The sequence below is a fragment of the Heterodontus francisci genome, chromosome 14 (genome assembly GCF_036365525.1).
Source record: "Heterodontus francisci isolate sHetFra1 chromosome 14, sHetFra1.hap1, whole genome shotgun sequence".
Classification (NCBI taxonomy): domain Eukaryota; kingdom Metazoa; phylum Chordata; class Chondrichthyes; order Heterodontiformes; family Heterodontidae; genus Heterodontus; species Heterodontus francisci.
In genome coordinates, this window is record NC_090384.1 from 49,276,286 (window position 1) to 49,303,710 (window position 27,425).

General features: G+C 42.7%; 1 protein-coding gene across 7 annotated transcripts in view; it reads right to left on the reverse strand.

The window, feature by feature from the left end:
• Positions 1 to 27,425, reverse strand: part of LOC137377033 (synaptotagmin-7-like) — a 1,016,894-nt gene that overhangs the window by 300,810 nt on the left and 688,659 nt on the right. For all 7 annotated transcript variants that reach the window (XM_068046201.1, XM_068046202.1, XM_068046200.1 and 4 more), the window contains exon 3: positions 18,719 to 18,798. In XM_068046201.1, coding sequence (XP_067902302.1) covers positions 18,719 to 18,798 — 80 coding nt within the window. The remainder of the gene's footprint in view (positions 1 to 18,718; positions 18,799 to 27,425) is intronic.

Sequence of the window (27,425 nt, forward strand, 5' to 3'; positions counted from 1 at the left end):
TTCATTTAGCAATGTATAGATCCATTATTAGTTCACATGTTTTATCTATACATTAGAAATAGGAGCAAGAGTGGGCCATTTAGCCCCTCGAGGCTGCTTCACCATTCAATAAGATCGTGGCTGATCAACTCCACTTTCCTGCCTGCGTCCCATAAGCCTTGACTCCCTTGTAGATCAAAAATCTGTCTAACTCAGCCTTGAATATATTCAATGATCCAACCTCCGCTGCTCTCTGGGATACAGAATTCCAAAGATTAATGACCCTCCTTGACAGAAATCTTTGCATCCTCATTGGCTACAGGTGAGGTCCCAGAGGACTGGAGAATAGCCAATGTTGTTCCTTTGTTTAAGAAGGGTAGCAAGGATAATCCAGGAAATTATAGGCCGGTGAGCCTTACGTCAGTGGTAGGGAAATTATTAGAGAGGATTCTTCGGGAAAGGATTTACTCCCATTTGGAAACAAATAAATTCATTAGTGAGAGGCAGCATGGTTTTGTGAAGTGGAGGTCGTGTCTCACTAATTTGATTGAGTTTTTTGAGGAAGTGACAAAGATGATTGATGAAGGAAGGGCAGTGGATGTTATCTATATGGACTTCAGTAAAGCCTTTGACAAGGTCCCTCATGGCAGACTGGTACAAAAGGTGAAGTCACACGGGATCAGAGGTGAGCTGGCAAGATGGATACAGAACTGGCTCAGTCATAGAAGACAGAGGGTAGCAGTGGAAGGGTGCTTTTCTGAATGGAGGGATGTGACTAATGGTGTTCCGCAGGGATCTGTGCTGGGACCTTTGCTCTTTGTAGTATATATAAATGATTTGGAGGAAAATGTAGCTGGTCTGATAAGTAAGTTTGCGGTCGACACAAAGGTTGGTGGAGTTGCGGATAGTGATGAGGATTGTCAGAGGATACAGCAGGATATAGATCGGTTGGAGACTTGGGCGGAGAAATGGCAGATGGAGTTTAATCCGGAAAAATGTGAGGTAATGCATTTTGGAAGGTCTAATGCAGGTGGGAAGTATACAGTAAATGGCAGAACCCTTAGGAGTATTGACAGGCAGAGAGATCTGGGCGTACAGGTCCACAGGTCACTGAAAGTGGCAACGCAGGTGGATAAGGTAGTCAAGAAGGCATACGGTATGCTTGCCTTCATCGGTCGGGGCATAGAGTATAAAAATTGGCAAGTCATGCTGCAGCTGTACAGAACTTTAGTTAGGCCACACTTAGAATATTGCGTGCAATTCTGGTCGCCACACTACCAGAAGGAGGTGGAGGCTTTGGAGAGTGGACAGAAGAGGTTTACCAGGATGTTGCCTGGTCTGGAGGGCATTAGCTATGAGGAGAGGTTGGATAAACTCAGATTGTTTTCACTGGAACGACAGAGGTGGAGGGGCGACATGATAGAGGTTTACAAAGTTATGAGCGGCATGGACAGAGTGGATTGTCAGAAGCTTTTTCCCAGGGTGGAAGAGTCAGTTACTAGTGGACATAACTTTAAGGTGAGAGGGGCAAAGTTTAGAGGGGATGTGCGAGGCAAGTTCTTTACACAGAGGGTGGTGAGTGCCTGGAATTTTCTGCCGGGGGAGGTGGTGGAAGCAGGTACAATAGCGACGTTTAAGAGGCATCTTGACAAATACATGAATAGGATGGGAATAGAGGGATATGGGCCCCAGAAGTGCAGAAGGTTTTAGTTTAGGCAGGCATCAAGATTGGTGCAGGCTCGGAGGGCCGAATGGTCAATTCCTGTGCTGTACTATGCTTTGTTTGTTAGAAGAAATTCCTCCTCATTTCCATGCTTGGCGCTGGATGTTTCGACATTATTTATCTTCAAGCTTGGTGTATTATTATTTGCAGTGCCCTCAATATTTTAGGAACATTGCAACAGGAGTAGGCAATTCTCCATTCCTCTTGCACTACCCTCGTTTCTAAGCAGGATTGGAAGATTCCTGCCACGATAGTGCCTCCGCAATTTACACCCTTACTTCCCACAGCATCCTCAGATGCATCCCATTTGGTCCTGGTGACTTATTACGTTTAAGTACAGCGAGCCTTTCCTAATACCTTCTCTTTTTCAAATTTTAGCCCATTCAGTATCTCAACTACTTCCTCTTTCAGTTGGACTTTGATAGCATCTTCTTCTTTGAAAAAGACAAATGCAAAGTATTCATTCAGTACCTCAGCAATGCTCTCTGCCTCCATGAGTGATCCCTTTGTAGTCCCTAATCAGCCCCACCCCTCATCTTACTAGCCTTTTACCATTTATATGCCGATAGATGTCTTTTTGATTTCCTTTTATGTTAGCGGCCAGTCTCTTCTCATAGTGTCTCTTTGCAACTCTCATTTCCTTTCTCAGTTCCCCTCTGAATGTTTTATATTCAGCCTGGTTCTCACTTGTATTATCAACCTGACATCTGTCAGACACAACCTTTTTCTGTTTCACCTTACTCTCTACCTCTTTTATTATCTAGACAGCACTGGCTTTGGTTGCCCTGCAATTCCCCCTCATGGGAATGTATCTTGACTGTACCCGAACCAGCTTCTCTCTAAAGGCAGCCCTGTGTTCTGTTACAGTTTAGCCTGCCAATTTTTCATTCCTATTTACCCAGGCCAGATCTGTTCTCACCCCAATTAAACTGGCCCAAACTGGATCCAGCAATGCCTCCTTCCTCATAGGGCCAGAAACATACTGATCAAGAAAATTTACCTGAACAGATTTCAGAAACTGTTTTCCCCTCTCTGTCTTTTACACTATTACTATCCCAGTCTATATTAGAAACGATAATCCAGGACAAAATTAACAGTCACTTGGACATGTGTGAACTAATTAAGGAAACCCAGAATGGATTTTATAAAAGCAAATTGTTTAACTTGATTGGGTTTTTTAATGAGTTAACAGAGATAGTTGATGAGGGAACTGCAGTTGATGTGGTGTCCATGGACTTCCAAAATGTGTTTGATAAAGTGCTACATAATAGGTTTACCAGCAAAGTTGAAGCCCATGGAATAAAAGAGAAGTGGCAGCGTGATGTTAGCTGAGTGACAGGAAACAGAGAGTAGCGGTGAATGATTGTCTATCGGACTGGAGGAACATATACAGTGGGGATCCACAGAGGTTGGTACTAGGACCATTGCTTTTCTTGATCAATGTTAATGAACTAGACTTGGGTGTACAGGCATAATTTCAAAATTTGCAGATGACACAAAACCTGGAAGCATTGTGAACTATGAGGAGCAGTAATAGACTTCAGGAGAATATAGACAGGCTGGTGGAATGGGCGGACACAAAACAGATGAAATTTAATGCAGAGAAGTGTGAAATGATATATTTTGGTAGGAAGAACAAGAAGAGGGAATATAAAAAATAAAGGGTACAATTCTAAAATGCGTTGAGACCTGGGAGTATATGTGCACAAAGAATTGAATGTGGCAGGGCAGGTCTAGAAAGAGGTTAAAAAGGCATACAGGGTCCTGGGTTCTATAAACAGAGGCAACAAAGTTATGGTGAACCTTTATAGAACCCTGGTTTGGCCTTAACTGAAGTATTGTGTCCAATTATGGACACCACACTTTAGGAAGGATGTGTAAGCTTTAGAGAGGGTGCAGAAAAGATTTACAAGAATGGTTCCAGTTATGTGAATAGTTTGGAGAATCTAGGGTTGTTATTGTTGGAGAAGAGAAAGTTGAGAGGAAATTTGGTAGAGGTGTTCAAAATCATGAGGGGTCTAGAGAGAGTAGATAGAAACTGTTCCCATTGGAGGAAGGGTTGAGGACCAGAGGACACCAATTTAAGACGAATGGCAAAAGAACCAATAGTAACATGAGGAAAATCCTTTCGGATTAGGATCTAGAATGCAATGTCTGAGAGTGTGGTGCAGGTGGAAACAATTGTGGCTTTCAAAAAGGAATTGTATAAGCACAATTTGAAAAAGAATTTGCAGGGCTAAGGGGAAAGGGCAGGGGAGTGGGATTAGCTGAGATGCTCTTGCAGAGAGTCAACGTGGACATGATGGGCTGAAAGGCCTCTTTCTGTACTGTAACCATTCTCAGATTTTAGGCCATTTAGCACCTCGAGCCTGTTCCACCATTCAGTCAGATCATGGTTGATCTGTGACTTGATTTCCTACTTTTGCCCCATATCCCTTAATACCATTGGACAACAAAAATCTATCTATCTCAGATATAAAATTTACAACTGGTCTGGCATCAATTGCCATTTAGCGAAGAGAATTTCAAACATCTAGCATCCTTTGTGTGTAGAAGTGTTTCATAATCTCACTCCTCAAGGATGTGACTCTGATTTTTACACTATACCCCCTAGTCCTAGACTCCGCAAGCAGCGGAAATAGCTTCTATCTACCTTATCTGTTCCCCATAATATCTTGAAAACTTCAATCAAAACACCCTTTAACCTTCTAAATTCCAGGGAATACAAACCTAACTTGTGTAATCCCTCCCTTGTATTTTAACACTTGGAATACAGGCATCATTTTGGTAAATCTACATTGTGCTCCTTCCCAAGGTGTGCTACCCAGAACTGCTCACAGTATTCCAGATGTGGCCTAACCAGGGCTTTGTATAGCTGAAGCATGACTTCTACTTCCTTGTATTCTAGTCCTCATAGATATAAAGGCCAGCATTACATTAGCCTTTGTGATTATTTTCTGTGCCTGTTCATTTTAATGTTCTATATACCTGGACCCCCAAGTCTCTTTGGATTGCCACTGTCTCTTTTCACCATTTATAAAATACTCTGTTCTAGCCATTTTAGGTCCAAAGTGGATGACCTCACATTTTCTACATTGAAATCCATTTGCCACAGTTTTGACCATTCACTTAATCTAACAATATCTCTTAGTAATTTTATGCTTCCGTCTACACTTGTTACAATCATTGTGTCATCAGCAAATTTGGATGCATGGCTCTCTATTCCATCATCTAAGTCATTAATAAATATGGAAAATAGTTGCAGCCCAAAGCAGATCTGTGAGGACACCACTAATCACATCCTACCAATTAAGATACCTACCCATTATCCGTATTCTTTGTCTCCTGCAGATCGTCAATTTCCTAACCAAGTCAATAATTTGCCTTCAATTTCATTAGTTTCAACTTTAACTAAAAGTCTTTTATGATGGATTTTTAATAAATGCCTTCCGGAAGTTCAAATAAATAACATCCATAGACATTTCCCTGTCTACTACTTGTCAACTCTTCAAAAGTTCAAACAGATTCACTGGGCATGACCTACCTTTACAAATCTATGCTAGTTCACGCTGACCAGCTGAAAATGTTCAAGGTGTTCAGGCACCCTATCCTTAGTTATAAACGCTAGCAATTTCCTGACAACAGATGTTAGGCTAGTTGGTCTATAATTCCCTGGTTTCCCTCTGTCACCTTTCTTAAATAAAGGAATAACATGCGCAATTTTCCAGACTAAAGGAAAGGTTCCTGAATCAAGAGAACTTTGGAAGATTCTCGTGAGGGCATCTGTAATATTCTCATCTACTCATTTAAAACCCTGGGATAGAAATCGTCTGGTCCTGGGGATTTGTCACTCTTTAATGTCATTATTTTCTTCATTACTGCTATTTTGATTATGTTTTTTGGTGAGGCCCTGTCCCTGATTCAATATTAGTTTCCTTGGGATGTCCAACATGTTGACCTCTTCCTCTACTGTAAATACTGATGCAAAGTAATTATTCAGCATAGGGTTATTTTGTTATTTTTGATGACAGTATCACCGTTATCAGTTTTCAAGGGTTCCACATTGTTCCTGACAACTCTGTTTCCTAATATAATTGCAAAGAAGTGTTTTGATTTTGCAAGTTTCTTTTGATACTCTGTTTTTGCAGCTGTTACTATCTGTTTTGTCACCCTATCCTGTTCTTTGTAGAGCTCTTTCCCCTTGGGGGTATAAACTAATACTGTCTCATACAATGTTCTTTTTGAATACCTCCCATTGATCTTCTGCCGTTTTACGCATCAACGAATTTGCCCAGTTTATCGTGGACGGTCTCTGTCTCACCTGTTGAAGTCAGCCTTAAATAAATCTAGACTCTTAATTGCTGATTCACGTTTCTCCCTCTCTAACATTGAACTCAATCAGATTAGGATCATTATTAAGTAAATGTTCACACACTGTAAGGCTGTTAACTAAATCTGGCTCATTATTCATTACTAAATCTAGTATGACCTGCCCCCTTGTTGCTTCTCTGACGCAATGCTGCAGAAAACTATCCTGGGCACACTCAAGAAATTCACTACCTTTCTGACATGTGCTAGTCTGCTTATCCCAATCTATATGAATGTTAAAATCCCCATTAAAACCACTCTGACTTTGCTACATGCTTTTCTAATCTCTACATTTATATAATCTACCACTTCATAGTTGCTACCAGGGGGTCTAATATACAACTCCACTATTGTCTTAAATCCTTTTTTATTTCTTAATTCTACCTATAAGGTCTCCCTTGCCTGCTTACTTCACATTATATCCTCTCTTGCCATTGAATAGATTTCAGCCATAATCACTAAGGCCATTCCTCCCCCATTACCATTTCCCCTATCTTTCCTGTAGATCTTATAACTTGGTATATTTACTTTCCAGTTCTGACCATCTTGTAGCCATGTCTCAGTAATGACTACCAAATCACACCCTTAAAGTTGAATTTGCATCTGCAACTCATTCAATTTGTTCCTTAAACTCTGTGCGTTTGTAATAAAGAATGTTTATTTGAGCCATACGCCCTAACCTGTCTTTCTGCTCTAATGCATTACTCACATATTTCTTAGTTCTCTCTCCTGGTTTAATTACCTTACATCTTTTAGTTTTCCCTTAACCTGCAGTGCCTAAAACACAATTTCTGACAGTTACTCTACTTGCTTCCCTATTGTTTGTTTTTGAATTACTATCTATACTACCTTTTCAGCCTGAGCCTTCCCCCACCCCCCACTTTTCCCTTTATTTTGATCATTGCTGATTCCATTTTGAATCAACTCTTGAATGACAGGCCCTCTGAATATATACTTTATTTTTGAAATTTGGATATACCTAGTTCTTAAAAATTTCACCCTTGGATTTGTGGCTGTATCACATCAGCAGTACTTCTTCACTAAACAAGAGTGCTCCATGATATTTTGCTCCTGCACATTTGGTTTAGCAATGTTCCAATCAGGGAGCTCAATGCCATCTTTCTATGCATTGCAATCTAAAGCTTTAGCATATGTGAGATCAGCTTCTGAAAGGAATAACTTTTGAACACATTGCCTCAGTAGTGCACAAGCTAATCTGTCCCTTTGGCAATAACTCATTCCCCACCCCCCACCTCCACCCCTGCCCCCATAACAAATTTAGTATTCTGCTAACTTCCTCATATTAACTACTTTATCATGGTGATCTTAGCTTGTAAAATTTGCCTGCTGTTACAGAGATTTGGAACATAATGAAATAGCCGCAATGTTGTTGAAAGAATTTTGTTATGGCATCTCTGCTAAGGCAGAATTTTACCACCTTAGTTTTAAATGAGGAGTCCGGACTATTTTCAGGTATCAACCCCGACTTGTGTGTGAAATGTGCCCGTCGGCCAGATCTTCCCTGGTGCGACCAATTAAGAGGCTGCCTCGAGAGCCCCATCCAATTAAGGATGGCTGGGGGGCTCCTGAGAATGCAGGCCCAAACAGAGGGCTTGCAGCTTTGGAAGACCGGCAGCCCCACTAGGAGACGTTGACACTGCTCAGGATGCAGGAGAGTACCTCAAGGTGAAGGCACCCTTAGGAGCATACATCAAATGTCAAACCTGATGAGTGTCAAAGACAGTAGGCCCCAGGAGTGGAGGGAAACTCCTTCAGAGGAATCATTTGGGGTTCCATGGAGCCTCTGACAAGACTGCTGCCGGAAAGCTGCCTCCACGGAGCTGCTGGACTCAGCACTCAGCGTAAGCCTGCTCCGACGCCTGGAAGATCCAGGTGGCTCCCCATTCCCCTCATGAGCCTTCTAATTGGTAATTACTGACTACCTACCACTGCTGGGCAGGTAGCCGCAGCTGGTGATGACCTGCCTCCGGCAAGATCGCACAGAAGTATGAACGCGTCATTTCACCAACCCAATGCCCTGCATTGCCATTTTTGCTCCCGGTCCCACCTTCAAGCCCAACTCTGCGAAGCATGCAAGATTCTGCCCGATGTCACAGAATGTGTATGTTTTTCCTTATTTAAGCTCAGTAAGATTGGTGTCTTCTTTCTTTCAGACCTGTGGAGCTGAACTTTTGCCCCATATGAGGGTGAGTGTAGAAGCAGGCTAGGATGCACATTCGTGCCACCAGTTGGCATGCCTGGTTGCCAGCACCATCTCTCCCCTGAGCCTGTTTCCAGGAGACAGGATGGACTTCAGAAAGGCTACCCTTCCGCAAACGATGGGTAACCAATTCAGGGGAATTAAAGGTCTATTAAGGTGTATTGTCAGAGGGTGATTGGAATTTTCTAGTCAGCCTGTGGGCCCCCCGAGACATCGGGGACTAGGCCAGCTGCCTGGAAGACCCCCCTGCTTGCTTGGCCACAGCTGGGGCCACAGGCTCCTCCACCACAATGGTGGCTGGCTGCTGAGTCCATTTTTTTATTTAAAAGTTGAAAAGGTTGGAGTGAGGGTACTTCAAGATAGAGGCAGTCTCTCTCTTACCTGAACTGCAGGTTGCTGTTCCTTCCAGGCTGGATGGCCTCCTTTTGGCCCTCCAGCTTTGAGAGCCTGCCAGCCATCCTTATTTGGATGGTGAGTCCGCTCTCTGACCACTAATTTGCCAATTTGGGGAAAATCACTGCTGGGTGACTGTTTCCCATACAGTGCGGGGTCATGACCCTCATTGACCCTGGCGTCGGGGTCCAGATCCAAAACCCAAAATCCTGCCCAAGAGTAGCAATAAAGTATTTCTCCAACTGACCAGCTTTCTACCAAAACCTTTACTTTTCCAATATAAAAAATTGCTATTTGAAATTTTTCTTCCAAAATCTCTGCCTCTCTCTGAGGATTATTTCTCTCAGATTCCTGGAACTCCCACCTTCTGCCACTGGTACCTAGGATCATGGGTTCTCAACCTTTTTGCTTCTGAGGACCCTTCCCTTGTTATAAAAATTCCAAGGACCCCTGTAGCACAAATACTACTTCTGTATAAAAATTAGTAATACAATTACAAAAATGAACCTTGCTTGTCCTTATATATTTCATGCTTGGTAATTAATGCCCCTGTAATTTGGTGGGGAGGGGGGGGGGGTGTTAAAAGATTAATTGGACAGTACTTGTGCACAAATTACATATTGCAGTTGTGGTATATTTTCACTTCAGTATAAATAAAACTGAAATTCAAGTGGCTGTCCTCACATTTCCTTAATTTTGTAGGGGTACCTGTGGCTTTATGTTTTTTTACTATTACTTCCACCTCCTTGGTGTTCATCAGCATTTACAGTTGAATTTGATGAAGCAAGTTCTGTATCATTGCTCTGTGTATTTGGTTGTGTTGAAGCTGATGGCTGAACTAAAAATGTATCCATATCTGGTATTTATTGTGTGATTTTACAACAATTTTTCTCATTGTATTTATCATTTCTACTGAAATAGCTCTATTACATCTTACATAAAGACAGAATGTATAATGTAACCTGAGAACATGTTAATTTCTGTGCTCATCTTATATTAAATAAGTAGCAACTAGGGATGTGCATAAATACCAGCCTTGCCCACATCCAAAGAATTAAAATATATATTAAAAACATCCCAGCCCTCACCCAAATGGTGAGTAAGGCATGATATCCCAACCTCAAATGGGCGAACGTATCATCAGATACCCCACACGGGTGAACAAAGATCAGATACCCCAACCCCTGCTGGTTTATCCTGTAGATGTTGACTGACTTACTGTTTTCCAGTGTGTGCACTGTTACCGTAATTGCTTTTTATTGCCTATAAAGGGGCACCTTGATAAGTCATATTGTGATCCTGCACCACATTGATTCCCAGTTCGAGGGAGGTGTTTTGTGATGAATTGCTTATCCCCTGTCTCATGGGTTACTGGAGTGGCTGTCTGAAAATGACCAAATAGCCACTTCAGCAGAGCTGGAGTCTGGACAGGGAAAGGCAGAGCCAGTGGCAGAGGCTGAACCTAAGGGTGGGAGGTGAGGTCAAGTGTGAAACTCATCTGGTTAACTGTTGACATCCAGAGGGGAACTGGAACTTAACTAGAGGTTGCAGCCTTACTGTCCCCAGGTGAGTTGCTAGGGCTATCCCAGGCACCGCTGTCAGTCACCAGGTGCTCCTTTCACCTCTGCATGCTGCTTCATAACAATGCGCCTTTTTCAAACATTGCATGGCTGCTGATAGCTTCCAATTGTCTTCCACATTTCAGAGATTTCATTATACCCCTTACGCACTGTGGGGCTTTACTGATTTGAGAATGAGTGCTGCCATATCTTGTTTTGGCAAAAAAAGTATTATTTTTGCCTTCACATTGGTGGACCCCTTGAAATATTCTTGCAGACCCCTAGGGGCTGAGGACCCCTGGTTCAGAACCTCTGCCCTAGATTCCTGCCATTTCCAATTTCTGCCACAGGGTACTCAGCTCTACTTTCACTCTAACTCACTACCATGGAATAACTGCATTGGAAACACCAATGAACTTTTCATTTATAGATTCAACAACATTTATTTTGGAGAAATGTAGGATTGGGTTTATTTTATTATAGGACTGTTGGAACTTAGTTGTCATATTCTTAAGTATAATGGTTGAAATTGCATTCTGTATGCAACATAACCACAACATGATGTTAGATAAAGTTCTATGCAACTCATGACATGTTGAGAAGTGATGGAAAGGGTTAATTCAGACTCTGTAAAGACCTTTTATTTAAAAGACATTAGACTGTGGATTACCCCAGGGAGGCTGTTAGCTTTATAACCAGTAAAGACTGTAAACATGTCTAGCCAAATAACGGGATAAGCGCATACCAATCTCATTAAGTGGTCATTGTTGATGAATAAAGAGCAAGGAAGCATGAATCTGGAGCCCCCCTGAATACAATGATAACGATCAAAACCAGGGTCAAGGTGCCATCATAGAAGGGCAGTTAGGTAATGACTGACCAATCAGATGGTCAGAAATGGGGTTTTAGCTAATATGGCACAGAGCCAAGCTGGGAACAATGTATAAAATAAGGATTTGTAAGATACTAAACATGCATCATCAAGAAGAGAAGACAGAAGATAGACTTTAATCAAGAGACAAGCAGCCCAGTTAACCGGAGGTTGAGGACTGGTGTTCTATCATGAATGCAACTGCTGACCACTGCCCTTTGCCAAGTATCACTATTTTGTCCTTATTGTGGAAAACTTAATAATAAAGTCTGTGAAGCTAGTGAAAACACCCTCGTACCCCTGTGGTTTTATAGCTTGTCTGGGCTGGAAGTCCCTTTTAGATCTGCTCTCTCAACGTAGTCTGTAATTGTAATTAACCTAAGTCTTACAATTAAATTAAAGTAAATGCCAGATCTAACAGAAACAATGGAATAGCAGCTGTTTAGTTTCTGAATGTTAGTGTATTTACACTGTGGCTATAAAAGTGCAGCAGGTGGCTTTTTAAAAGTATTCCAGCATACTAAATAACAGTGTGATTTCACTCTCATAACAAATTGGCCCCAAATTTATTCAGGTCATTCTGCCAGACTGCTACTGTAGTTCCAGCAGGAAGGCTGGCATTTTACCTAGTTCTGGTGTTACACAGGAGTTTCCAGTGGCTTTTTGGGGGAGCAGATCGTCTACCTTCCCTAAACAAAACAACCAACATGGAGGAGGTGGGGCACTGGGAGTTCCTGTTTCCTTGGGCGGAGTGGGATTTGGCATATATATGCAGGCAGGTATACCAAGTGGCTTCCTGAAGAGTGCAAGTGCGGTGGGGGGCAGGGGGCAAAGTTAGGGAGAATGCTTCATGGACTGAGACACATGAAGAAGATAGCTGAAATTTAAAAAAAATCTTAATTGGCCTTTGACATTTAACAATAGTATTCCTGTCATCTTTGATAGGGGCACTGCAGATGTGTCCCAATACTACCCAAAAGCTACTCCAGCCTTTGATCCCATGAACGTCGGTGGGGTCAGCAGCAGACATTTATGGGACCATAATCCAAATCCTTAGGATGCAACCAAATGATTTACTCTGACATCATGTCCATCCTATACTTGACTGGAATGAAGGTGACGATAATGTCTAAAGGCTGCTTTGCAGAAGGAGCTTTAACCCCCATTTAACCTAACTGATTCAACCTGGGATTGATTGATGTGAGAGTGCACAGGGATCTTTACTCTGTATCTAAACCATACTGACAGTGCAAAGGGAGCTTTACCTTTATTTAACCTTTATTGTAATGGTCCTGTGAGGACTGATAATTGCCACTGGATGCAGTGTCATATTTTCCATTCTCTGGCACTGACATCCATCTTTGTTTGAAATATTTATGAGAGTGTTCATGAAATAATAAATAAACACATTTCACAAAAAGGCACTCAGTAAAGGAGAGCTATTTCGAACTCAATTTAATTCTAAATATAATTCTACTTTAGTGACCTCGTGAAATAATTTTGCCAGCTGCATATTTTTAGAAATTTACATTTTGGGAGCTTACATTTTGGATTGCAGTGAGGGAATGTCTTTGAGTTACTGTTAGGTTGGTGCATAAATTATTAGCATTATAGTCTTTAAGTGCTTTCAGCATGAGCCTGGCCATCAGTGCAGTTTCCTAATGGCCATGAACCCACAGCACAGAACTGCCCCTAATTGGCACTAAATTGACCATTTCTATGAGGTCACAAGATACATAGTGTGGTAAATGGAAAATGTCACAGTGTACAATAGCGGGTGTTCTGAGGCTGGGCCTGAAGCACAATGTTGGCAATTTATATTCTGCATCTAACCTGACCAGGGTGTCTGAAAGGAAGAATGCTCTATTTCCCAGTACAAATAGCATCAGCTTGATGAGCACAGAAATTTACAAAGAAAAAATCATAAATTTGGGAGGTTTGACTATAAAGAAAAACAATTTATAAATAATTTTACTAAAATAGGCAAAATTAATCTAACAGATTGGTGCAATTTACATTTGGACCATAAATTACTACAGGCCAGAATATGAATTACTAATAATATATCAATCTGATTTAGGATAAGTAGTGGGGAGTGGGACCAAAACTAAAGAAATCAAGCAAATTACAGTACGAAACAAGAGCACTGAATGACCTTGACAGGTATTCAGAAACTCTTAGTAGATTAAAAACAATTTTTTTTAAATATTTATTCATGGGATGCAGATGTCACTGGCTAGACCAGCATTTATTGCTCATCCCTAATTGCCCTTGGAAAGGTGGTGGTGAGCTGCCTTTTTGTACCACTGCAGTCCATGTGAGGTAGGTACACCCACAGTGCTGTTAGGAAAGGAGTTCCAGGATTTTGACCCAGCGATGGTGAAGGAATGGCGATATAGTTCCAAATCAGGATGGTGAGTGACTTGGAGGGAAACTTGCAGGTGGTGGTGTTCCCATGCAATTGCTGCCCTTGTCCTTCTAGTTGGTAGAGATCATGGATTTGGAAGGTGCTGTCTAAGGAGCCTTGGTGCGTTGCTGCAGTGCATCTTGTAGATGGTACACACTGCTGCCACTGTGCGTCGGTGGTGGTAGGAGTGAACGTTTGTGGATGGGGTGCCAATCAAGCGGGCTGCTTTGTCCTGGATGGTGTTGAGCTTCTTGAGTGTTATTGGAGCTGCACCCATCTTGGCAAGTGCAGAGTATTCCATCACACTCCTGACTTGTGCCTTGTAGATGGTGGACAGGCATTGGGGAATCAGGAGGTGAGTTACTCGCCTCAGCATTCCTAGCCTCTGACTTGCTCTTGTAGCCATGGTATTTATATGGCTACTCCAGTTCAGTTTCTGGTCAGTGGTAACCCACAGGATGTTGATAGGGGGGGATTCAGCAATCGTAACACCATTTAATGTCAAGGGGAGATGGTTCGATTCTCTCTTGTTGGAGATGGTCATTGCCTGGCACGAATGTTACTTGCCAATTATCAGCCCAAGCCTGGATATTGTACAGGTTTTGCTGCATTTCTACATGGACTGCTTCAGTATCTGAGGAGTTGCGAATGGTGCTGAACATTGTGCAATCATCAGCGAACATCCCCACTTCTGACCTATTGATTGAAGGAAGGTCATTAATGAAGTAGCTGAAGATGGTTGGGCCTAGGATACTACCCTGAGGAACTCCTGCAGTGGTGTCCTGGAGCTCAGATGATTGACCTCCAACAACCACAACCATCTTCCTTTGCACTAGATATGACTCCAACCAGCGGAGAGTTTTCCCCCTGATTCCCATTGACTTCAGTTTTGCAAGGGCTCCTTGATGCCAGACTCGGTCAAATGCTGCCTTGATGTCAAGGGCAGTCACTCTCATCTCACCTCTTGAGTTCAGCTCTTTTGCCCATGTTTGAACCAAGGCTGTAATGAGGTCAGGAGCTGAGTGACCCTGACGGAACCCAAATCAAGTGTCATTGAGCAGGTTATTGTTAAGCAAGTGCCGCTTGATAGCACTGTCGATGACACCTTCCATCACTTTACTGATGATTGAGAGTAGACTGATGGGGCGGTAATTGGCCAGGTTGGACTTGTCCTGCTTTTTGTGTACAGGACATACCTGGGCAATTTTCCACATTGCCAGGTAGGTGCCAGTGTTGTAGCTGTACTGGAACAGCTTGGTTAGGGACGTGGCAAGTTCTGGAGCACAGGTCTTCAGTACTATTGCCGGAATATTGTCAGGGCCCATAGCCTTTGCAGTATCCAGTGCCTTCAGTCGTTTCTTGATATCACGCGGAGTGAATCAAATTGGCTGTAGTCTTGCAGCTGTGATGCTGGGGACTTCAGGAGGAGGCAGAGATGGATCATCAACTCGGCACTCTGGCTGAAGATTGTTGCAAATGCTTCAGCCTTATCTTTTGCATTGATGTGCTGGGCTCCCCCATCATTGAGGATGGGGATATTTCTGGAGCCACCTCCTCCAGCTGGTTGTTTAATTGTCCACCACCATTCACGGCTGGATGTGGCAGGACTGCAGAGGTTAGATCTGATCCGTTGGTTATGGGATTGCTTAGCTCTGTCTATCGCATGCTGCTTAAGCAGGTTGCATGCAAGTAGTCCTGTGTTGTAGCTTCACCAGGTTGACACCTCATTTTGAGGTGCTGCTCCTGGCATGCCCACCTGCACTCTTCATTGAAGTAGGGTTGGTCTCCTGGCTCGATGGTAACGGTAGAGTGGGGGATATGCCGGGCCATTAGGTTACAGATTGTGGTTGAGTACAATGCTGCTGCTGCTGATGGCCCACAGTGCCTCATGTATGCCCAGTTTTGTATTGTTAGATCTGTTCAAAATCTATCCCATTTAACACGGTGGTAGTGCCACACAACACAATGGACGGTATCGTCAATGTGAAGGCGGGACTTCGTCTCCAAAAGGACTGTGCGGTGGTCACTCCTACCAATACTGTCATGGACAGATGCTTCTGTGATGGGCAGATTAGTGAAGACGAGGTCAAGTATGTTTTTCCCTCTTGTTGGTTACCTCACCACCTGCCACATACCCAATCTAGCAGCTCTGTCCTTTCGGACTCAGCCAGCTTGGTCAGTAGTGGTGCTACCGAGCCACTCTTGGTAATGGACATTGAAGTCCCCCACCCAGAGTACATTCTGCGCCCTTGCCACCCTCAGTGCTTCCTCCAAGTGGTGATCAACATGGAGGAGTACTGATTCATCGGCTGAGGGAGGGCGGTAGGTGATAATCTGCAGGAGGTTTCCTTGCCAATGTTTGACCTGATGCCATGAGACCTCATGGGGTCCGGAGTCGATGTTGAGGACTCCCAGGGCAACTCCCTCCTGACTGTATACCACTGTGTCAACACCTCTGCTGGGTCTGTCCTGCCGGTGGGACAGGACATACCCAGGGATGGTGATGGCAGTGTCTGGGACATTGTCTGTAAGATATGATTCTGTGAGTATGACTATGTCAGGCTGTTGCTTGACTAGTCTGTGGGACAGCTGTCCCAACTTTGGTACAAGCCCCCAGATGTTAGTAAGGAGGACCTTGCAGGGTCAACAGTGCTGGGTTTGCCGTTGTTGTTTCCGGTGCCTCTATCGATGCTGGGTGGTCCGTCCGGTTTCATTCTGTTTTATTGACTTGGTAGCGGTTAGATATAACTGAGTGGCTTGCTGGGCCATTTCAGAGGGCATTTAAAGTCAACAACATTGCTGTGGGTCTGGAGTCACATGTAGGCCAGACCAGGTAAGGACAGCAGATTTCCTTCCCTGAGGACATTAGTAAACTCGATGGGTTTTACAACAATCTACAATAGTTTCATGGCCATCATTAGACTAGCTTTTAAGTCCAGATTTATTAATTGAATTCAAATTCCACCATCTGCAGTGGTGGGATTCGGAACCATGTCCCCAGTGAAATACCCTGGGTCTCTGGGTTACTCATCCAGTGACAATACCACTACTGCGATAACTTGTTTAGGGTGGCAGTGACATCATTACAGCATTTTGACCTAGGTAGAATTTGGTGATGCATAGAATTACGGAGCACTTGGAGCCCGCATCAAAACTGCAACTCAGACGAGGGCTACAAACAAAATTATAAGACACAAGAATGAATCTCGTGTACATCATCTGAAGCCTAATACTTGATTACAAGAAGATTAATGCCAATTAAATATAGTACTGAAATTAGATTGATTGAAGACTGAAAATCTATTTTGATATTATTACAGAATAACATTGTACAAATCATAAAATGACGGGAAGTTTTTTCATTAAGTGCTTAGTATATATTTCACTTTTTATTTCAAAAACTGAATAAAAAGAAAGTGCTACAAAATCATTTTGTCATGTACTATGTTGCAAGCTATAATTGCTCTGATCCAGGCTTTTGATCTGCAAAATAGTGTCCCATTGTACACAGGTAATAGAATGGAATCGATAATGGGATGCACAAGATTAAGGAACGCTTTATCTGCTCAATTATATCATGCTGAACTTCTGAAGGTCGAATTCCTCATGTCATACTTCAGAAAGCGTGAATATTATTGTGCAATGAATCGTACTGCATTTAGCAAATTTAATGAAAGGTCAGTGGGAAGCAATTGACCAACATGTGTATTAAATGATTGAGCCCTGAGCAAAGTGAAGATACAGAATAAGCACAGTGTAATCACCATATCTCTGAAATCCTTTAAGGTAAGCAACAAGCTTCTATTACTGGACCATTTCCAGTACTCGTGCTGCAGACACTGAAAAAAGACTGGAATATGTGGGTCACAGGTACCGGTCCCAGTGCAGAACTGCTGCAGTGCCCACCCAGCGAGGGTCTGCCCTATGTACAGTGTTCCATTGTATTTCCAAGTTAAATATGAAGCAACACAATGTGTACTGCATATAATCTCTACTAAAGTAGACCATATTAGTCCAATCCATCACTGAGTGCTGTACCAGTGATGGGTACTACATAAAACCGATACTGGAGATGATTGGACTGGTAATTTTGGTACTCAAATCTGAGATGACAAAATGTGAATGATAATTGGATCATTGTGTTTTACCTGGAAGAAAAAGTAAAAGTGAAAATCAGAGTTAACAAGTTAAACTAACTTAATTTACAATCCACAAGACCTAATTCATAGTTAAACATTCACACAGACTTTGCCCGATAAGCTGAGACAAAACAGTTCACTATGATTTAAAGATATTCAACAGCAAGGAAACACGGAAAAACATTGGATTCGGATCATTTTCAAGCTTCAGATAGAGAAATATTTTCAAATGACTTGTGTGACCAATAACAATGTCTGAAGGAGCAGTTTTCCAGTGAGCCCCAGTGGACAGAGTAATCTTTACCACTTCAACACAGCTGCAGGCAGCACCTCTCAAGTTTCAATGCTTTAAAAAGGTAAAACAAATGTCAAACAAGGTACAGCATTGGAATCTAATAGCTGTAGTGAACAGTGTTGCAGCTAAAAGAGCAAAATTGTAATTTCACCCCAACATCAATTTCAAGAATATTCCAGAGAATTCTTGCTGCCTCCTATGTTCAACTATGCTCTCTTGAATGCTACAAGGAGGGCAAACCATGAAGTTTTATTCTTGTACTTTTTTCCCCTCTTCTATTTTCTATAGTTTTCTTTTTTGTTGTAGAAGCTGCAGGAGAAACAGTCACCATTATTATTGGAGGGAAGCAGTGCCGCTCTTCTTTTCAATGCTAGATTTCGTTTTCTGCCCGAAACAAAATCTTCAATTATAAGAGGACAGAGTCAAACATATGACTTTGTACTGTCTGAAAAGCTGCAAAGAATGTACATCAGATCTCACTATATATTTGTGGATACACACAGATTACATGAGGAATGGAAACCTTTTAGAAGATAATTTTGCTGCTGTTCCAAAAAAGTTTATACCACCAAAATGGACTATAAAATCAACTTATTTGTGACATCTTGAAGAGATTTTATGAAATATTTATATTTGAGTTAGAATCACCATTTATCACTTCATCAGAGTGAAGCTAATGCAACAAATTTGCTTAGAAAAAGAACAGTGGAGGCTAGTCTTAATCTTTCCAACCCTTCCCTGATTTTCTGCCCATGGCACCTACTTGATGGCTTTCTTCTCATTGCGGCCTCGGTTGGAGTCTGGTGTGTTGACTGCTTCCAATGAACTCTTGTGTCTTTTACCCTTTAAAAATAGAGGGGGGAAAAAAGAACCATTAACATAGACATGCATTACACTTGCTCTACAATTGTGACAAAGTGTGTGTTGTGGAAAGAATAAAAAATTATCCCGGATTTTGCAGACAGCAGCGTGCACCACTGAACTCAAAGAAAATTGCCCACAAAGATCTAGCAATTTCCATGGCACGGATTTCCCTTTCCTAACATCTGTTGTTTTTGCTCCAAGTTGAGGTGATCTCCAGGTGATGTCATCAAGCAAAGTAAGCAGCCAATCAGATTAAAGTATTGTCACAGGCAGCAAACCAGGAAGTAAAAACCACTGAATTCCTTCACTTTTTCTTTTGTTAATTTTACAGACAGCAAAATAAATCATTGGGACATACACATAGGATTAAGGTAGATACCAAAGTATCATAGATAAACTGAAAAGATTTTAAAAATGTGGAAATTTTTTATCATATTGGAGAAGCTCGACATTCAAATATAAAATTACTCTTTCAGGGCCAGTGTGGGTGTTTAGCAGTAATTATGAACTTAGTACATCATTAAAACCCCAGTTACACCTTATTCATCAAGGTGTAACTTTTTCAAGGGTTTTTACAACGAGACTAAGAACGTAAGAGTAGAAGTTCTTGTCAGTTCATAGATTCCCAATTGCTTGCAGTCTGGGGGGACTTCAACAGCGCACTCTCTGGAGAAGCATAGAATCACTGACAGCAACTTCTGGATTTCCATGTTTAACTGCACATGTGTGGATTCCATAAATTGCTGCCACAGGATAGTTTCAGCATCATTAATGTTGCAAATTCTAGGACACTGTTTGGATTAAAATATGGTTTGTCATTTCTTTTAACAATTGAAACTGCTGATAGATAGTCCAGGAACCTAAATTAGGGGCCCATGGATGTAACTGTTTTACTCACATGATATTCATGTTGGTACGTGTGACTAGATGCTGCATCTTGGCTACCTTGGTGTATGTACCGAAGCACAAGGAAGATCTACATTTCCATGCCCGTATGATTGACGAAGAATCAGAATGATGCTCATATTTGTCAATGGATGTCAAATGCAACTTCACATGTTCAAAATATTTCTGCCAACTCCCAAATATGTAATAAGTACGTTAAGGTTCACTTAAAAGTTTGCATATAGGTCTTCCATTGTATTAACACAAAGGTGCCATTTTAGTTTACAACTAATGCAAATATAAGCCACTTTGAAAATATTCACAGAAATGGCATAAAGCATCTATATTGTGCCATGCAGGCCCCCACCTGAAAAGAATGAGGCACACATTATTTTGCCGCATGAACATTAAAACTTAAAATTGTTGCTGGGAAGAAAAGAGGGCCTATCACAAGGAATCGCCAGGCCCCTCGCCGGAAAGGCCTTTTTTGCATACTAACAGACAGTGTTGGAATAAAGGAACCACTCCCTGCTTCCCCAATATACGCAAGACCTGCTCAGACCAGTTTAGTCACATGACTACCTGACAGTTGGAGTTTTTTTAATTCGAACTTGCCACAGAGTTTTAAAACTCAGAAAGCTCTTTGCTCCTGGACTGAAAACATCTCTCTCCTGTCTGCTCCCATCTCTTTCTCACAGAACTGAAGACACCTGAACCCCAAGAGAAAAAAGTCTCCTACAGTGAACAAGGTTTAAGAAGAATACTGGGCCCCAATGAAAAACAAGAATTATCTACAAAAGGACTACAGTGAGCTCGAAGCACAGTAACAAGAAACTCTTTAGATATTGCCTCAAACCTCTCACTTTATTTTTGTCTTCTGCTCTTTTCTGTCTCTATTTACATGTGCGTATTGCGTATGTATGCTAGCATGGGGAACGGCATGTATCAATAGGCATTAACCAAATTAGAGTTTAAGTTTTAATAAATTTCAATTTTCATCTTTAAACCTAAGAAAGCTTGTTTATGCTCATTTCTTTGTCTTATAATTGGAAAGTGGTGAACAAGGATTCAACGAGGGAGAGCTCAAAAGTGGCGTGTTTAAAAATCAAACCCTGTTACAATAAGATCAAGTGAAGGTTGAAAAATACCCCTAGACACCTTTCTCACCTGGTTGTAACAGAAATTTGGCTGCTAACGTCTGGGATTTTACCCACAGACAAACGAGAAATTGGAAATGGGAAGCCAAATTGTTCTCAATCAAAAAAGAAAAGAGCAAGATTAATACAGGTTTTCTTGTGGTTGTGTGTGATTGTATACTAACATGTCTGCAACTGAAGCGTGTAGCTCTCCAAGTCAGGGTGAAGTAACTTGGGATAAGTTAAAACTTGGGTCCTGACAATATTCTGGCAATAGTACTGAAGACCTGTGCTCCAGAATTTGCCGCACCCCTAGCCAAGCTGTTCCAGTACAGCTACAACACTGGCATCTGCCCGGCAATGTGGAAAATTGCCCAGGTATGTCCTGTAAACAAAAAGCAGGACAAGTCCAACCCGGCCAATTACCGCCCCATCAGTCTACTCTCAATCATCAGTAAAGTGATGGAAAGTGTCATCAACAGTGCCATCGAGCAGCACTTGCTTAGCAATAACCTGCTCAGTGATGCTCAGTTTGGGTTCCACCAGGGCCACTCAGCTCCTGACCTCATTACAGCCTTGGTTCAAACATGGACAAAAGAGCTGAACTCAAGAAGTGAGGTGAGAGTGACTGCCCTTGACATCAAGGCAGCATTTGAATGAGTAATTCATCAAGGAGCCCGAGCAAAACTGGAGTCAATGGGAATCAGGGGGGAAACTCTCTGCTGGTTGGAGTCATATCCAGCACAAAGGGAGATGGCTGTGGTTGTTGGAGGTCAATCATCTGAGCTCCAGGCCATCACTACAGGAGTTCCTCAGGGTAGTGTCCTAGGCCCAACCATCTTCAGCTGCTTCATCAATGACCTTCCTTCAATCACAAGATCAGAAGTGGGAATGTTCGCTGATGATTGCACAATCTTCCGCACCATTCGCAACTCCTCAAATGCTGAAGCAGTCCGTGTAGAAATGCAGCAAGACCTGGACAATATCCAGGCTTGGGCTGATAAGTGGCAAGTAACATTTGTGCCACACAAGTGCCAGCAACGACCATCTCCAACAAGAGAGAATCTAACCATCTCCCCTTGACATTCATGGCATTATCATCGCTGAATCCCCCACTATCAACATCCTAGGGGCTACCATTGACCAGAAACTGAACTGGAGTAGTCATATAAATACCGTAGCTACAAGAGCAGGTCAGAGGCTAGGAATCCTGAGGCGAGTAACTCACCTCCTGTCTCCCCAAAGTCTGTTCACCATCTACAAGGCACAAGTCAGGAGTGTGATGGAATACTCTCCACTTGCCTGGATGGGTGCAGCTCCAACAACACTCAAGAAGCTCGACACCATCCAGGACAAAGCAGCCCGCTTGATTGGCACACTGTCCACAAACATTCACTCCCTCCACCACTGACGCACAGTGACAGCAGTGTGTACCATCTACAAGATGCATTGCAGCAACGCACCAAGGCTCCTTCAATAGCACCTTCCAAACCTGTGACCTCTACCATCTCGAAGGACAAGAGCAGCAGATGCAACGGAACATCACCACCTGCAAGTTCCCATCGAAGTCACACACCACCCTGACTTGGAACTATATCGCCTTTGCTTCACTGTCGCTGGGTCAAAATCCTGGAACTCCTTTCCTAACAGCACTGTGGGCGTACCTACCCCAAATGGACTGCAGCGGTTCAAGAAGGCAGCTCACCACCACCTTCTCAAGGGCAATTAGGGATGGGCAATAAATGCTGGCAAAGCCTGTGACGTCCACATCTCATGAATGAATAAAAAAAAAAGCACTGTTCATGGAGGAGTTGAGAAAAATGGCTGAGCAGTGTGGGATCACTGTATGTGGCAAAGCTAAAATGTCTGAACTCCTAAGACTAGTGGCCAACCATTTTCCCCTTGAAGCTGAAGCAGAAACAGGCTTAGAAGCAGAATCCGACAGGGTATTGCTAGCAAAGATACAATTGGTACAGCGGAAACTTGAATTGGAAGAAAGAGAGAGAGGCAGGAGTGAGAGAAAGAGAGAGGAACGGGAAGAGAAAGAGAGAGCCTTCCAAAAGGAACATGAAGAAAATGAAAGGCAGGAGAGAGAGAAAGACAGGAGAAGGAATGAGAGAGGAGAGAGAGAAAGAAAGAACATTCCAGAAAGAATCCAAAGAGAGGGAACTGAAGTGGCTTGAGTTAACGCGGGGGTGACAGAGTGAACCCAGTGAAAGCATGACTAATACGGAGGAGCATAATTCAGGGCTGGGTACGAAATTGCTAAAACTCGCTCAATTAATTCCAAAATTCAATGAGGAAGATGTGGAAGTGTTTTTTTTTTGTGTCTTTTGAGAAACTGGCAAGGCAGCTAAAATGGCCAGCTGAGACCTGGTCTCTCTTATTGTAAAGCAAACTAACCAGAACATCCCATAAGGTTTATTCCTTGTTGCCAGATGAGAGTTCATTAAAGTATGAACTGACCAAAAATGCTATCCTTGGGGCATATGAATTAGTACCTAAAGCCTACTGCTAAAAGTTTAGAACCCTCAAAAAGCAAGTTAATCAAACTTATCTGGAGTTTGAAAGAAGTAAACAGCTGGCTTTTGACCAGTGGCTGAGGGCTCTTAAAATACAGCTCCACTCTCAATAAAGATCCATGTAGAGGAGCAGTGGGTTCAGGGAGCCCGACAAGCTGCCGTTCTGGCCGATGACTTTACTTTAATATATAAAGCCACGCTTATGGAAACTGTGGTTGTAACTTAGGAGGTGTATGCTTGTAATGTTTCACTCTGTAAATAAATCTTAGACTGAATAAAGACTGGCTGCAGTACTATCCTTCATCAGTTAGCTTTCTGGAATATACCAGGGTAGGAGGTCTCAATCAATCCCTTTTTGTCTTTTCTTAAATAGCATTGCACTATAGAGTCATAGAGAGATACAGCACTGAAACAAGCCCTTCGGCCCACTGAGTCTGTGCCAGCCATCAAGCACCCATTTATACTAATCCTACATTAATCCCATATTCCCTACCACATCCCCTCCTATATTAATCCCATATTCCCTACCATTCTCCTACCACCACGAGGGGCAATTTACAACGGCCAATTTACGTATCTACCTGCAAGTCTTTGGCGGTGGGAGGAAACCGGAGCACCCGGCGAAAACCCACGCGGTCACAGTGAGAACTTGCAAACTCCACACAGGCAGTACCCAGAATCGAACCCGGGTCGCTGCAGCTGTTAGGCTGCGGTGCTAACCACTGTGCCACCCACTATATATAAACATATACATTATATTCACCGTTAGAGCTAATATACTGAAATGAACCACATTATCCAGTGTCAATCATAAATTATGGTTATATAGCACATTGCTTTTAATGGTACAGATGGAGCCATGAACACAGAGCAGGAAACAAGAAAGAAGTTAGGGGAGAGGATAAAGCTCCTTGTATTTTCAGGAAATTGAAAATAATCACCCGCCCACCCCACGAAATAGAAAATCAATAATAAATCTCACCCAAGGATACAACCTGTTTGGAATAATGTGCAGATGCTAATTATATATTTAATTGACTGCCTTTTTTGGTGGTAATGACATGCAAGTAAGCACTAGGAAAATAAATGTGACATTTGTAACTCAAAGTTACATTTTGCATGCTTATTTGCAGCTGGCTCTTTTACTGGTATTCAATTTTTAAAAAGTACATTTTCACTTTCATTTAGGTGATTATTTTATATATAGTTTTTGACAGTGTACAGAAGAAGTTGAGGGGAAATGCTACAAACATCCCACATGCTATCTTCCCTGCTTAGCTAAAAAGGAGGAAGAAATCATAAAACCTTCCTCCCTTGCAACCTCTACCACCAAGAGGGCCAAGTGCAGCAATTAATGTGAACACCATCAAGTCCAAGTCACACACACCTTAGCATGGACATATATCATCATTCCTTCATTGCTGCTTGGTCAGAGTTCAGGAATCCCCTAACTATTATCACAAGGACTGCAGCAGTTCAAAGAGAAGGCCTACCAGCACCTTGACTGGGCAACTAGGCCATAAATGCACTTTGCCAGCATCGCCTGCTGCCCAAGAACAAATATACAAAACAAAACCTAAAAATCTGTTTTCTCCATGGCATGAAACAATTCCCAATTCCAAACCTTAAAATTTCCCAATTCTAATCTGTCAATTTTCTCCTCTCCACTCTTGAAAGAACTAACTTTGCTGGAATGCAATCACAGATGCCCGAGTTCACAGCACAAAACAAGGGCATTTAACTCATAGGGCTGGATTTTACATCGGGCGGCCAGGAGCAGTGGCCACTGCTAGGACTGCAGCCCAGCTGAGGACATGGAGCCAGGAGAACAGGTAAGTTTGGGTTGCCTCACTGGGGGTAATGGGTCGGACCCTGGCGAGGCAAGGGCGGTCGTTTGGGGGGTGGGGGGGGAAGGGGGCATTTTGGGTCCTGGGGATGCTTGGGGAAGCGGGGGCAGCCCTCAGTCGGGCACCCTGTGCCAGTTTGTCAGAGCCCACCCCCGGGGCGCTGAGAGACCACCAGCTTTCAGCGGGCAGTCTTTTCCAGCTCCAGGACGCGCGTTTGCCACAGGTGAAATCCCCATGGAGGCGGGTGAAGGCCCTTAAGTGGCCGTTAATTGGCTACTTAAGGGCCTTGATTGGCTTGGGGCGGGCGGTCTGTTTTTTGCGCCCCCCCCACCGCCCTATGTAAAGTGGGGGGCGGGGGGGGGTGGAGGAGGCGGGAGCGGGTCAAGAAGGCCTCCCGGAGCCTCCCGCTCCATTTTACGCCACACCCCCTGCCACCATCCGGCTCGCTGGGGTGGCGTAAAATTCTGGCCATAGTGCCTGTGCTCCTGCTTGCTTTTTAGTTGCAGCTCCCGAGTCCTAATTTGTTTTCTCACCCTTTCCCTGTCTTTTATATTGTTTCTTCTGCTGAAGGTGCTACGTCCTTCCTGGGTTTTTGGCCCAGATTTTGCGGTAGCAATGATGGTGAAATTATCAGCGTCTATTGTCACTACTCTGTGAAATGGACAGCAACTTCTGGTATCCACACATGCGCAGTTAAGCATGGAAATGCTGAAGTTGTTGTCAGTAATTTCTCGTTCCTCTGCAGTGTGTGCTGTTGAAATCTTTGCAGATAGAAATCATCTAGAAATGATTGAAATCGATGTGAACTTCCACTTTTTCCACTTTGTTCTTGCTGTTAAAACATAGAAAAAGTTACGCCTTGTTGAATTAGGTGTAACTCATTTTTTTAACAGTGTACAAAGCCATCATTATTGTTGAATAACCTCTCTAACTGAAAACGAATTTATTTGTGGAATGTCAAATTTCTCCATTGCATGATAAAAATTCCATTGATATTTAATTTTTTTTAAACTTTGCTATTTCAGCTTGTACCTTAATTACCCGTGTATATCCTAACCTTTATTTCAGTTTCTATAAAATTATAAAAAGCGAACGATAAAACCTGCTCATTACTTCCTGGTTTCTGTCTATGATGAATCTAGAATGTGATTGGCTGTTTAACCCACTTGATGACATCACTGTTGCTGGATGCCAGAAATCCCCTACAGCTGGTGCTGGAATGAAATTAACATCAGACAATGTGAATTCCACACCACAGAGTTCACTAGATCTTTGTGGGCAGCTTTCTTCAAGGTCAACAGTGAACACCATCACTTCAGTGCTGACCACAAAATCCAGGTCATTTATTTTACTAATATGCTCAGCACCTTTAACAAACACCAGAAGCACATACATATGTGCACCATGGATGCTTCAGTAACCTGTTCAAATCAAAAATGTTCACGTGTGAGGGATGCCAGGCTACTTTCCATGGAGAACATCAAGATAAATCTCATCCAGTGTCTGCAAATATGCAGCACCTTCCAGCAGGGGAATTAACTCACTTAGCACAGATCAAGAATTGAGCTTGAAGCCTGGGACAAAGGGTGGAAACATGCTTGTTTGGCAGGTCCTATGGTAAACCAGACAGGGAAAGAGATTGAAAATCAAGTCTCAAATTCCTGGGACAGGAAAGAAAAGAACATTATATCTACATGTAGTCAGTCAATAAGGGAGTGAGGTTTTCAGACAGATCATAAGGTCCAAGCAGATTTCCATAAGAAAGCTGGCCTCCACTGGATAGCTGGCTGGCTTCCAGAGAAAAAGAAAGGTGGAAGTGTTTTATCCCACATATTTTCATTATGTTCTTGTTCACAGGGTGGGAATGGGGGTGGGGAGGGTGGGTGGTGGGTGTAGAGCAGAACAGGAATTAGTTGGATTAAGATGAGATTTGATTATAACTGTTATTTACTTGCTGTCCATAAAATAGAACAGTTTAATGTTTTGTATCTGGCCTTTTCTCACTAAAATTCGAATCAGTCTGCTGACTGAGGAATCTGAAAGTGCACAATGATACATGCGAAATATGATGCCCAGTTCTGATCACTAAGGGGATCCTATTGTTACACCTCAAGTTACAATATTGTGTGATTAGCTATTGGGTTGTACAGAGGCAGCTGTGAATGATAAACATAGGGACCGCTTATAGGAGTGACCTTCCTGGCCAGCCCAGGAGA